The 13,648-nt window shown below is 40.1% G+C and overlaps 1 protein-coding gene across 3 annotated transcripts in view; it reads right to left on the bottom strand.

Moving 5' to 3' along the window:
• SATB2 (SATB homeobox 2) overlaps nt 1–13,648 on the bottom strand; it is a 186,202-nt gene that overhangs the window by 88,420 nt on the left and 84,134 nt on the right. For all 3 annotated transcript variants that reach the window (XM_044241236.1, XM_044241237.1, XM_044241235.1), the window contains one exon: nt 4,548–4,650. In XM_044241236.1, coding sequence (XP_044097171.1) covers nt 4,548–4,650 — 103 coding nt within the window. The remainder of the gene's footprint in view (nt 1–4,547; nt 4,651–13,648) is intronic.

Genomic DNA, 13,648 nt, shown 5'->3' on the forward strand with positions numbered 1-13,648 from the left:
CATTATATCATTTCAGCTATAATGATCATAATTACTTATTTCTTTTAATCACAACCCACTTAACCACTTTAGTACAGAGGACTAGTTCAAGGAGTTTAATTTTCATTCAACATCTAATCTTTGTGTTTACTGAAACCCTTCACGGGCTTTGTTTACTGTCTGCTTGCTGGCCTGGACGTTTGATCTTGCAAGACTAGATCAGACAGGGTCAGATAAAATACTGATTACTAGAATAAACCAGGCTTGGAAAAGTAACACTGGTTTTTTACAAATCCTCATTTCTTCCAGCTCTTTAATATTTTGCAAAATAAGTCCAAATAAATAAAATTAAGACAACTAACAATCAGGGGGTTCTTGAGCAATGATTGAGAAAAGAAAAGTGATGAGGATAATTTTGCTTTCTGGCCAAAATAGGGGGTTTGGTTAGGTCCGTTCATTGTAGTGGTGTTATTTTATGACACAAATAATTTTACAATATTCACAAGTATTTGTGTGAACTTGCAATGACCCCTTAATTCTTTTTTTTTTTTTTTGACCCCTTAATTCTTGTGACAATGAAATAGTTGAGACTGACCTGACCAAAGATGACACTTCATTTTGCTTTTGGTGTCAGATGAAAAACATTTTAGATATGACATTATTTTAACTTATTAATTTTTAATTAGGAGACATTTAAAATATATGAGTCCTTCTTTGTTAAGGCACTTTTTTATTCTTAGAAGATGCCCTGCAGAAGCAGATTGCCAGAGAGTATCATTTCCAATGGTACTTCATATATAATTGCCACTTAGTTTCATAAAAATGATGAGGCAACTTCATATCTACATAATTAATAGAAAAGAGGTTAAAAAAATAAGTGTTTCATTAAAGTGTGCAGAACTTATGAAAGAAAAACTGATGGGGTAAATTCAACATAATCCCAAGAATTTTTGAAAATCATTTAGTAGCAGCATGAACGTTTCCAGGTCCCTGTGGGTTATCCTTGGGTCCAACACTGAAACTCCTAAACATTAAACAACTGTTAATACTGGTCTTTTTTCCCCTCTGCTTTTACACAGAATGTAGATTTTCTTTTCCTCATACTTAGGAGCTTATGAGCTCTACATGGTAAAATCGAGGCAAGAAGCAATTACAGTATGAGATGAACAGCAATACAAAATACCATCTAAACCAACCTACTACCCTATCTACCCACCAAAAATTCCTGGGAAGCAGGTTCATAGTTCTGGATGTTAAAAGCAGAGGATGCCAACCGTCTCTCCCCATCCATCCTGAGTTAACACTAACGATAACTCAAATATGTCTGTGTCAACCATGATTGTCTTTGAAATTAAAGAAAAAAGGTAAACACAATGTACTCTGCTGTGATCACTGGGGAAAATAAAGTTAACATGCTAAGCCAAACTAACTTAGGACATTTTAAAGAATAAGTGTAAATAGTTTAGCTGTAATAACAACAAATTCAAAAAATGCGCATTAAAATGTTTACTTCCAAATTCAGACAATTCCATTTGTATATCGTTTTTACATCTGTTTTTAATGATATCAAATTATTGATTGTTCATTTTTCTCATATTTATTTAAGCATTAACTATAGAATTTGCAATCTGATCCCTTTTTTTAATCCTACTGTAGACTTTTATTTTTGCCAGGTTTTAGTCATATTTACTTTGATCTTTCCGAGTATATAATTATTTTACTGTTTATTTATTTCTATGAGAAGAGAAAAAAATTTTGACCTAGGAGATCTATATGTGGCAATTTGTAACAGAATCACATAGCTTATGTTAGGAAATCATGGTTTTGATTAAGAAGCAACCATTTAGTTCCCACTGTTTTATTAAAACAGACATTAGCAGATAATAGGAAACATATTTAACAATGTAGCTGCATTTAGTTTGGGACATTAGTAAGTTAGCATGAGATTTTCTTCTATACGTTGTATCAGCCAGGCTACATGTAAATTGGTAATTTGGGGGTGGAAACGGGGGAGGTAGGGGGGCAAGGAAGGACACGACACTCCAACTGCCAGGTTCGCAGGAAGAGCCCTAAGGTAGAATGCTGCTTTTGCTATTACTCATTCCCAGATCTGAAACTCATTCCTTGTCTTTCTCATTTTGAAAATGGATGGACACAAACAGAAATGTTACAAACAAAATCATTCCTTTCCCATGAGAAGTGGATTCTACTCGATGGGAACTCCCACGGTGACATCTATTCATAGCACAAAGCTTCTTTCAGATGAAATGTGCCTGGATAGGTCCGACACTGCCTTTTCCCTGAGGGTCGAAAGTTAATAAAATATACTTCTCTGGGTGTTTATTTTCTGTACACCATTATACCTGCCACGAATTCTTTGTTTTTCCTCCCACTCCCTTGGTTGATGAATCAACACCACTTGAACTGTTTTACGGCAGCTTGTGTTTACTTCACACATACCTTAACCTTCCCTTTTCTCCTCCTACTGACACACACACACATGCACACACACACTTCTCAACAGCAATGACTGGCTCCATCTCCTTGAACAGCAAGTGCACAGAGTGTCTGGCAGCCTCTTCAGGTGTGGGTCCTTGACCTCCTGATTGAAATCAAGGTCTCAGTCCGCTTTTATGACACTTAAGATTTAACTGTGCATTTACTATCTTGAAAAAAAAAAAGAGCTTAAAGAATTGAATCTCTAAGAGAGAAAAAAAAGTAGAAGATATAAGTGCGTGCGCACGCGCGCGCGCACACGCACACACACACACACACACACGCGCGGTTCTGTAGTGGCAATTCTGAAAACACTAGAGTGGAGAGCTTCTGAATCTGGAATTACACTCCAGCCTATTACAAGACGGCTCTCTCTTCCTTTCCTCGTCCGACAGCAAGTAAATGGGATCTAACAAATGACCTTGAAGCTGCATGATTCTTTTGATTTTTAGCCAAAGAGGATATGTTCAAACACTTCAACAGTCTTACTTTAAAAGAAAAACTTGGAGACAACACTTAGAGAAAAGAAACCCTTCTGAACTACACAATCCCATCTTATAATGAGAAGGAGGTATTCATCTTACCCTGTCTGAGAGTTAATATTAGTAATATTGTAAAGCAAGTGCCCAAAGTAGAACCTTCATGCTTCTAAGAATTTTAGGATGCTGAAGAGAAATGGATCTTAATTCAATTTTCAGTGCACTTTAGCTCCTTCTGGGTAGTTCAACATCTTGACTTTCCTTATAAACTGGATATTTGGAATAAAATGCTCTCGGTCTTTTGTAATCAGAAATGTGCTGCCGATGCATGTAAAGTTCACGCCCTCAAAAGATAACCCGGGAAACAGGATCCCAAAAACTAAACGGCCAACAAGCGTTACTTCGATCGCGCCTCCCTGGAGGACACCGGCAGGTAGTAAAACAAATAATTCATCTTTTACTTTTACCTGCCCACCGTAAATGGTCATCTGAACCCCGGATGGGGGCAGGGAACTTTCAGCAAGGCTGTGAATACCTATAATAGGGCTTGATGAATGATGTCATAACCACGAGAAAACAGGGCCGGACCCTCAACCATCCAAGAGTCCCCAAGTCCGCTCAGGAGCTGGTGGCATCTGCATTTGAATAGCATCTGAGTTGGGTTGGAACCTCAGAATGTTTCCAACATTGACATATTTGTACAGAAAAAAGACCACTGATACATCTGAAGGGCTGGATGGTGTAAACAGCACACCACGTATCATACAGGACACTGTCTTTTCAGGACGAGATACATCTCCACATTTACCATATTACTGCTAGTACTACCGTTACTATTAACTATTATTTTAGCATTCTAGTGTTACAGATATTATTTATTAAAAGGTTTCTTTATGCCAGTATTAACCTAATTAGTCCTCACAGCTAGTGAATGATTCAGATACTTTCATTGTTTCAATTTTCAGATGAGGAGACTGAATCTTGGTGAAGGTAAATAACTTGCTGAAACACACACTAGCAAAAGGGAGAACAGAAATTTGAACACAAGGCTGCTTTACAAGAGAGTCCCTTTGACAGAGCGGAGACCACTGCTCTGGAACGGTCACCAAATAAACACATCAAAACTCCATTTCTAACCAAAGATTTCCTGATTCCACAGCCAGCAATCATTTCAATTTGTTAACTGGTACTTGAACTATCAAGTGCAGATTAATCCACAATGACTGCTTTTGAATTTCCATTAATATATTAATGGAAATGATTTATTGTTTGAGCTTTTTAAATAGACATGCCTATCTGAAATAAACCATTTCAAATATTTCTAAAAATCTTGGCCTTCACATGCATCTCTTACGAAAATGGTAAACTTCACGTATTATGCATCAAATTTTACTTTAGTTCTAATACCATCTTAGTTTTAAGGGAGATAATTAGGATCTCCTGTAGGAAATATTAAGAAACTTACCTTGGTAAAAATTATATATATAATTTTATAAAAGTGTATACAGAAAATTAGCATAAACTCCAAAGAACCAATAATTCATTGACCTAAGAAACTAAAAATAGGCTTTAAAAACAAAAATGTCAGTTTACCTTTAATCTTCTTGTACTTCTTATACCATCTCCCAAACTCCTGGCACTTGGTTGCTGACACGTTGGCATAATATGTGCTATTTACAATGGATGAAATCATACTCTGAAAAGAAACAGGAAATAATAGTTATGTTTTCCACCATCAAGTACTTCTTTTTAGGGGTAAGAAGTCTCGCCCACACCTACCTCCGTTGTCTTTTAAATCTGAAGTAGTCATCCTCCTGCAAACTAAACTATCAAACATCAAACACGATTACCAAAATTTACTCTTTCTTTAACTTCTACTTGTATGATGACAGTGTTTTCTCCAAAAAGCCAACCTTGGGGCAATGTCAAAGATGGAGGAGGCAGGACATCTGTACAGATTAGATACAAAGGGAGAGAACAGTTGTGACTTAGGAGCAGAGTAAAAGGTGAGATCAGATGCTCCAGCATTGGTAATTCAAATAATGCCTTTCAGATGTTTCTGTTCTGCTTCCAACTGCAACAAGCTTACACAGCCAAGAATCTGAGAACATCCGTGCTACACACTGCAGAACAACATTTAGGGAAATAAGTTAAATTAATATAATTTATAGAAACGTGTGATTAGCACTTGTGTGAAAATTCACCAAATGAAAAAATTAACAGTGCTATTTTAGAGCAGGAGAAACTAAACATAACACTTGTACTGTGTTTCACCCAAAAATGAATCAAAGCTCAAACTTTCTGAGTGCTTAAGTACCTCATTCCTTTTTGCTTTTCATCCCTTCTCCCTCCTCAGCTCTAGCCTTTAGCTGATTTGTTTGTAAATGGGATGGACAGGAAAGAGAAGAGTATAACCCGACTTAGCACTAAAAAATTAAATTATAATTGCACACCTTGAATGCAATTTCCTACAGGTATGTTTTCAGTCAATATGGCATGTTTAGACCAACATTTGTAACAGATGTTAATTTATATACCTGAACTGACTGTGATAATACAGTCACAAATTTATACAGAGATTTTTACTTCACAAACTCTATCTAAAAACAAATGGACATAAACTCGAGAGATCCAAATGGCTTCTGTAAGGTCTTATATCTTGCCTTTGAAATCTCACCTTTCTTCAAAAAGGTATCTCCAGATATGGATGGAACAGCTGTGTAAAATCTCAAAACTTCAAATGGTATTTCTTCAAAGTAGTCACAATAAAGAAGATAACCATAAATCAAGCCAACAGCAAGTTATTTACTGAGAGGTTCAAACACCAGCAAACAGTACTGCATAGACTCCCATTTAAAACTGCTCCCTCACTGAGCCCATAAAGTCCCTCTTTTTCAAAAATCACTATGCAGTGCTGGTGGGGGAGGGGAATTCTAATTCAATTCACAGAAACCTCTTTGGCCCTTTCTACATAGCAGATGGCTAACCTCCCCCGGTTGCTGATCTCTAAATGACAATTCTGTTCTCTAAGGGGAGATAGTAAGAACCTTTTTAATCTGAGGATCTGAACACAGCCCTGGGAACACAAAGATCCGGTATCACCTGACTGTATCACCAAACTTCCAGATCCTTCTGCACTGACTTAGAGGATCAGTGGACTCCTAATCTTCCTGAGGCAGGTTCTGCTTTGTGTGTTACTAACAAAGAAGTAAAGAAGTCTCTTGGCTAGCTGGGCTAGTTCCCTCTCTGGGCTGAGTTTTTCTCTTTGTCTTAATCTGTGAAACCCTTGAGGACAGTGACTGTGTCTGTTTCATTTCCCCCCCAACCCCCGCCAAGTCTAACACACTTCTGAGGTGGGACATCTGAGTCACTGAAATATAACAGATGAAATTTTAAAATGTCAAACTGAAATGTCATAATAATGAACATTTTAACATGAAAGTGGCCTAATAATAGATACCCCAGCTATGCTGGTGTATATGGATAATTGCGGAGGTACTTGTCATCTCTGTCTGCTGTTTGTATGGATGTTATCCTCCGGAGAGGCACAGGACAGGTGGTCATTACAGGAAATCAAGGTACGCCTCCTATTGCAAAGTCGGTCTGAGAGGCAGACTAAAGTGTCTCAATTACTACCTGCAGCTGTCCAGCAACTCTTCCTCGCCCCTAAGACCAGGCCACCAACCCATGTCATTGCGGCCCCAGATGATCCACATTTCCCACATTCTCTAACCTCCCTATTTTGTCCTTGTTCCTGATGTGTCTTCACTGCACAAAGCCAGTGTCAATCTATGTGGAAATGTACTTAATATCTGGGCTTCCATGGTCTCCATCACCAGATCTTTTTTTTTTTAAAGATTTTATTTGACAGAGAGAGAGAGAGAGCACAAATAGGCAGAGAGGCAGGCAGAGAGAGAGGGGGAAGCAGCTCCCTGCTGAGCAGAGAGCCTGATGTGGGGCTCGATCCCAGGACCCCGAGATCATGACCCAAGCCGAAGGCAGAGGCTTAACCCACTGAGCCACCCAGGCGCCCCTCCATCACCAGATCTTATACTAGAATCAGGTTCACACAACCCATTTAAAAAAGAAGTTGACTCCCCACAGACTCAATCAGATTTGTTCTCTTCCGCAGATAATTATAACTGAGTTTCTATCTCTACTGGCCATGGCAGGGGTGGGGGGGGGTGTAGATTTAAACTAGGAGTTTAGCAAAGGATTTAGGTAGCAGATAAAGAAAATTTCCGAGGTAATGAGAATCTTTAGTCCCTCAAAGGTCTCTGAGTTTGTGGCACATTTTATTCATATTAATTCCCTGCAGGTCTTTACATCTAGTTGACACTCAAACTAGTTCTACTGATAAGAATTTTCATAATTCATCTTCAGAGAGCTTTAAAAGCAGAAGAGATACATCTGGGGCATATTTCAGATGAAAGGTCATGTTATGTCTTATTATTCCAGCTTCAAACATGAATATTCTCTAACCCTAAATTAGACTGTTACATTCTCATAGCCTGAGTTCGAACTTCTGGGCCTCACTGGCACACATACACAAAGACATCTAAATGTTAGTGTCAATTTGTTTTTAAAAAAATCAAAGTTACTTCACTATAAACAACACTGAAAGGAGCCACTATGGACCCAGCATATACTGACTTTGCTCTACTTGGAATAAAGTTTTCCGGAGGTCCTGGGGAATAGACAATCTGCATTTACCACATTTCATCCATTTTACAGCCACATTTTTTAAATACTTTAATGTCACCGAAACTGGAACGCATCTTACAATCAGGAGCATCTCAGACCTGATGAGATACAGTTGCTGCAAAAACAGCATGAGTAATGATTAAAATCTCTCCCACCAACCACTCTGCCAAAAAAACCCTAATTTCCATTTACTGCTTTTTTAAAGTATGTACATAGTTTTATACTTTATACTGCTCTTTTACGTTTTCCAGGGATGCTAGAGCAACCACACAATTGGACTTTTAAGAGCTCCACATTTTTTTGACAAATGAAGAAAGATTTGAGTGGGCTTTTTCAATCCAGACCACAACCAACTTCTGAGCCTCCATGTTGCATAAAAACAATGTTGATACAAATAAGCCAAAAGAGATGTGTGTTATTTTTAACGCTTGAAGGGATAATGTTTCACTGAGGCTCATATGAAAACGACTTTGCCCTTATGAAGCAAGCTTCATGGCATGGTGGTGGGCTGAGACAAGGAAAGTAGAGGGCACACACACACACTGGGCAATCAGACAGACCCTCAGGTACTTAGTCACAGCCATCAGCACCAAGGAATAGTAAGTGTAGATAAAACTGTGCTATGAAAAATGTTATGTGTTAAAATAAATAGGAAGGTTTAACACATCTTCCCAACTACAGAAACTTTTGGAAAATTTCAGACTTCTTTGTAATTCATCATTACATCTTAAATACGAAGATTTTAAATGAGGAATAAAATCCAGGTTTCCTCATTTGCATTCACTCTGACACATAGTTTGCTGGCTGTATTTGAAAATTATTTAAAATAATAATAATAGTTATTATTATTATTATTATGTATTTGAGGGTTTAAAATATAGCAGAATCAAAATTTACTAGCCAATCTGAATTTGCACCAAGCCAAATTGCAAGAGATTATACCGTTTTAAATATATATTGTTTAGACAATAAAATATATTGTTTTAGTATTTGCTACTATTAAATAGATGCCCTTATCTAAAAATAGATTTCCTTTCAGGCTCCTGAGACAAATTTTAAATTTTAAACTCACTTGTTTGTTTTTGACGAGCTCAGAGACTAGATGTCACCTGTGATATGGCTGCATTTTTCTAAATGAGAGCCAGGAAGCTCAGAATGAAGCATCTTGTCCAAAGTCAAATGGCAGTGGAAAGCCCCATAAAAAGACACTAGTACCAGGCCACGTTATTTCATGGGTCTCTTACAAAGGGAAAGCAAATTTTCACCACCACCTCCATCAGCTGGTACAAACTCAACAGCGGATATTGCAAACAATTCTTCAGACCAAGAAGACACAAGGTGTGACCAAAGCAAAACATCAAGTTGTGACCTTGGGCCCCTACAAGAGTTAATTAAGGAGTTCAGAAAACTAAGGAAACTGGAGACAGTTTAAACCGTAATAGGAAGAGCAAAACAATAAACACAGGTTAAGGCGATTGGTACAAAACATGTGAAAGACAGAGACCTCAGCACGGCCTCCCCCTCCCCAAGAAAAGGAGGATAAAATAACTGGATATCCTTTACCACACTCTCCTTGGCTTAGCGGGATTTATTTGTTTGAAAAGCAGTGTTCTACTAAGAGTAGCTAAGCTGCAGATACATAATACACTTGCTATAAAAAAGAACATTTTAAAACCAAAGTGAATGGTTACACTTTCTGTCAGTAGGAACGCCCTGTCTCAGCAAGAAGAGCGTCAGGGTGGGGAGAGAAGCTGGCATCTCGTAGCATGTCTACGGGGGAGAGAGCGTGATGCAGGCCATGAATAATATATGCATTTTTTTGCTCGTTTTCAGCCTTTTTATTCTGCTTTGCGGTATGCTAAATTACATATTAAACATGAGATTATAATGATACGTCCATCAAGTACAGTAAAGGGAAAAACCTGATCTGGAGAAATTACTTTGTCATGAAAAATTCAGTTAATGGTACTTGGCAGCCTTCCGCTCTCCCTTTTGTCCCCATCTCTGAGCTATACGATCAGAATTGAAAACTTGGCCGTTCTAGCTGAAGGAAACCCTTCGGCTGGTCTTCGACTACGGCGGGACGGCATCTGAGCGCTCCTCCCTACCGTGCTGCGGGAGGCTCCCTCGTCTGCGAAAGTCGGATGTCGCTACCTGCCTCAGAGGCTGGGACGATTCAGGGAGCTCATTTGTCTAAGAGGCCTGGCACAGGACGTGGGGTCCGTGAGCGTCTGCTCTCTCCCCTCTACACCATCATTTCACATGTTCACGGCCACGCCCCGGGCAGGGATTCCTTTCAAGCTGTCAGCTGCAAACCTCCTTCAACAAGAGTCGTGAGGTTGGGCCTTGAACAGAAACAACCTCACATGACAATGACTGGAAGGGACGGCTGGCAACCGGTTAACACAAGATAGGACGCATCCCCGCTACGTGCGTGAATTTAAGACAAAACGGAACAGACAGTCGGCAACTAGTTAACGACAACACTGGTCCACACGGTTATCAGCCTCTTGTCTATACATGAGCACATGGTCAATTTGTTTCTTCTATCCACCCAACCGGCTGCTTGAGTTCGGGGCCTGATTATTTCAGCATATTGTACATTCAGGTTGGTCTTGTAAGGATCCGCCAATCGAGCAAGGCTTGCTCAGGATGGCAGAACTAATTATCCTACAGTCTATGTCTTTAAAAGACTGTGAAAACACCACATCACTATCATACTGGAAATCCAGTAACGTTTTCCCGGTTCAGTAACTTCTGCCAGTCATTTTGTTCCTCAAATATTTGGCAATAAAACCTCCACTAAGGGCATGGGACAGAGCTGCTTTAAAAACATATCTATATGTTAAATGATATAAGCCAGATAAAAAAACAAATATTCCATGATTCTACTTTTGAGGCATCTGGAACAAGTAAATTCATAGAGTCAGAGAATACAACAGAGGTTACCTGGGGTTGGGGGTGGGCAGAGGGGAATGGGGAGTTTATTACATAATTGTGGTAGACTTTCTGTTTGGGGTAGTGAAGAGTTTCTGGAAATAGATAGGGGTGATGGCTGTAAAACATTCTGAATGTAATTAATGCCACCGAACTGCAAACTCAAACATGGTTTGAATGATACACTTCATGTTATGTATTTTTACAATGAAAATAAACTTTAAAAAAACCTATCTAGAGTCACAGAAAACCTGTTCTGTCACAGGGGCTGCAGGGGAACGCTGGAAGGGTTGTGCCTTTGCAAATTACTTGTTCTTTCATCTCAATTTTGAGTTAACAAGACTGTCTCTTGAGTCTTTCCATTTGATCATCAAATAACTAATGAGGTAGACAAGGAGGTACTGTTAGCTCTGCTTATGTCAATGGATCAAAACCTAGAGGACCTAGGACTTTGTCTTTTAAATCTTCCTTGAGTAAAAAATAAGTAAGCAGGGGTGCCTGGGTGGCTCAGTGGGTTAAGCCTCTACCTCTGGCTCAGGTCAAGATCTCAGGGCCCTGGGATCGAACCCGTCATCAGGCTCACTGCTCAGTAGGGCATCTGCTTCCTCCCCCCACCCGCCTACTTGTGATCTCTGTCTGTCAAATAAATACATAAAGTATTTAAAAATATATAAGCAAGCCACAGAAAGATGTGTTCATAACATTTCCAAATTGGAATAGTCAGTTAGAGGAGACTATTTAATAAGAGACCTAAGACTAAGGTTAGGATGCTTGGCACAGACTAAACGGCTGGAGGGAGAGGCTGGACGTGGTGACTCAAACGAAAACAAACTCATGTGAAATGTGAGGGGGACATCAGAGGAAAAGGAAGAGGCCATGAGCACTAAAACACATCTGGAAAGGTGAAATCAAAAATAAATACATAGACACACAAATACAACCTATACTTTCCAAGCACCTGGCTAGACAGAGAATAGCAAAATCATGACTTCTCTCCCTTTAAATATATATGCCTTAGCCTGCAATTGTTGCCCTTTTACGGACTTTTCCACTTTTCTTCTGCCTTCAAAGGCTGCTCTTTTGAACTGTAGAACACTGGGATGTTGGACAAAATATATACTGGCCATTGAATCATCATTCCTTTATGTAATCACCACACTTGAGTAAGGAAATACCTAGTATGGTTTGGTTTGGAGATAATAAGGAGGAACTGTTTCAAAACAGTTTGTTTACTCCTGAATGGTGTCTATCTTACATAGTCCAATAAGTTACTTTTCCTTTTTTTTTTTTTTTAAGATTTTATTTATTTATTTGAGAGAGAGAGCGTGAGAGAGCATGAGAAGGGAGAAGGTCAGAGGGAGAAGCAGACTCCCCATGGAGCTGGGAGCCCAAAGCAGGACTCGATCCCAGGACTCTGGGATCATGATCTGAGCCACAGTCGCTTAACCAACTGCGTGAGCCACCCAGGTGCCTGCTACTTCCCCTGTTGAAGTAAGTAGTACTCTTCTTCCGAGGCTGAAAGCTGCACTCCTCTCTCATTTTCCCCATGGCAAAACGCCTGACTCCTAACTGGGACCCTGCTGATGTTGGTGGAATACATTGTTCAAGTACTATGTCACCGTTTCAGCACAAAAGTGCATTCCTTTTCACATTATGTAGGTTGAACCTAAAAAATGCATGCCCCTGGCCTATGACAACCACGAACAAAATAGGTGAGCTTATCCCCACAGTGAAATGCAATCTAGTTATGCGACTGAGGGGACTAATCGAGAACGTGTAGGGGTAATAGCTGTAGGATTAATGCTGGGGCCCACAGGACATGTCCATGCTCACTGAGGACTACCCCGCTAAGATTTTCCATAATCACACAGCACACCAGAAGCCTACATCAAATCTCCCCCAAACTGAAGTAATAGGACCGAGCCCCGTTTGATTGAAAATGTAACAGGCTTCAACCACCAAATTACTGTATTCACTGTTTCTAGTTCAAAACATTCTAGGGCTGCCAAGAAGCCATAAACATAATAAAACTTTACAGTTTATAGCACTTTCTAAAACATTTTTAGACTTAATTCATTAAACATATTACCGTGGTGGTTCTCGACCAAGAGTGATTTACTCCCCTCCTAGGACATTTGGCAATGTGTGGAGACATTCTGGTTGTCACAGCTGGGGGACAAGGGGGATGGTAGCATGCTACTGGCATCCAGTGCATAGAGGCCCGGGACCCTGCTACATATCCCACAATACCCAGGACAGCCCTCCTGCACCTCCAAAGACTTATCTGATACCCAAGAGATAAATAGGGCCAAGCTGAGCAACTCCTGCATCAGAGTAACAACGACCTGCAAGACATACACGGCGCCGCACGCTGACAGAGTGGCGGCCGATCGAGTGAGGAGAACCCGCAGGAGCACTGACAATGGGTTGGGAGGTGCGCTTCAACAGGGGTGTGTACGAGAGGCTCCCAAGGGCAGAAGCAGCAACTGCTTAGACCAGGAGGCCAGGGTATGTCCCCAGCAGTGACTTTCCAACTGGAATGTGCAAGACAACTTCATCAAGCCGAGGCTAGCCCTGCACGCTGGCCATGAGAAATCGCATATGCAAAAGCAAGTGTCAGTCCCCGGCATTGTACACGGGGCTACGGAAGCCGGAGAGGAACACGGTGTGTCTCCCTGGAAGGCCAGTCTCATGTGAACAGGAGGAGAAGTTAACAGGTAGAGTAATTTCTTTGGCATTTTTTAAAAATATCAAAAATACAGGTATATGGAACAGAATATAAATTTTGCACGATTTTTAAAAAATAACACAAGAAGTTGCATTGTTAGACTTCTAATGCTGAAGGTACCAGTTAGGTTGCTCACACCCTCAGGAATATTTTGGTGACATCTGAGCAATGGCAAACGTTCCAAAATTATTAACTCCATGTGTTTGGAGCACATAGAGGATGCAGGTAGAAGGAAGAAGGTGGTGGCTCTGGTGAGAAATCAGGCTGGACAGTATCATCTTAAGAATTCTTAGAGGCCGTATCAGCAGTGGCACCTCCTTCTGGC

This window comes from Neovison vison, chromosome 3 (assembly GCF_020171115.1).
Source record: "Neovison vison isolate M4711 chromosome 3, ASM_NN_V1, whole genome shotgun sequence".
Classification (NCBI taxonomy): Eukaryota; Metazoa; Chordata; class Mammalia; order Carnivora; family Mustelidae; genus Neogale; species Neogale vison.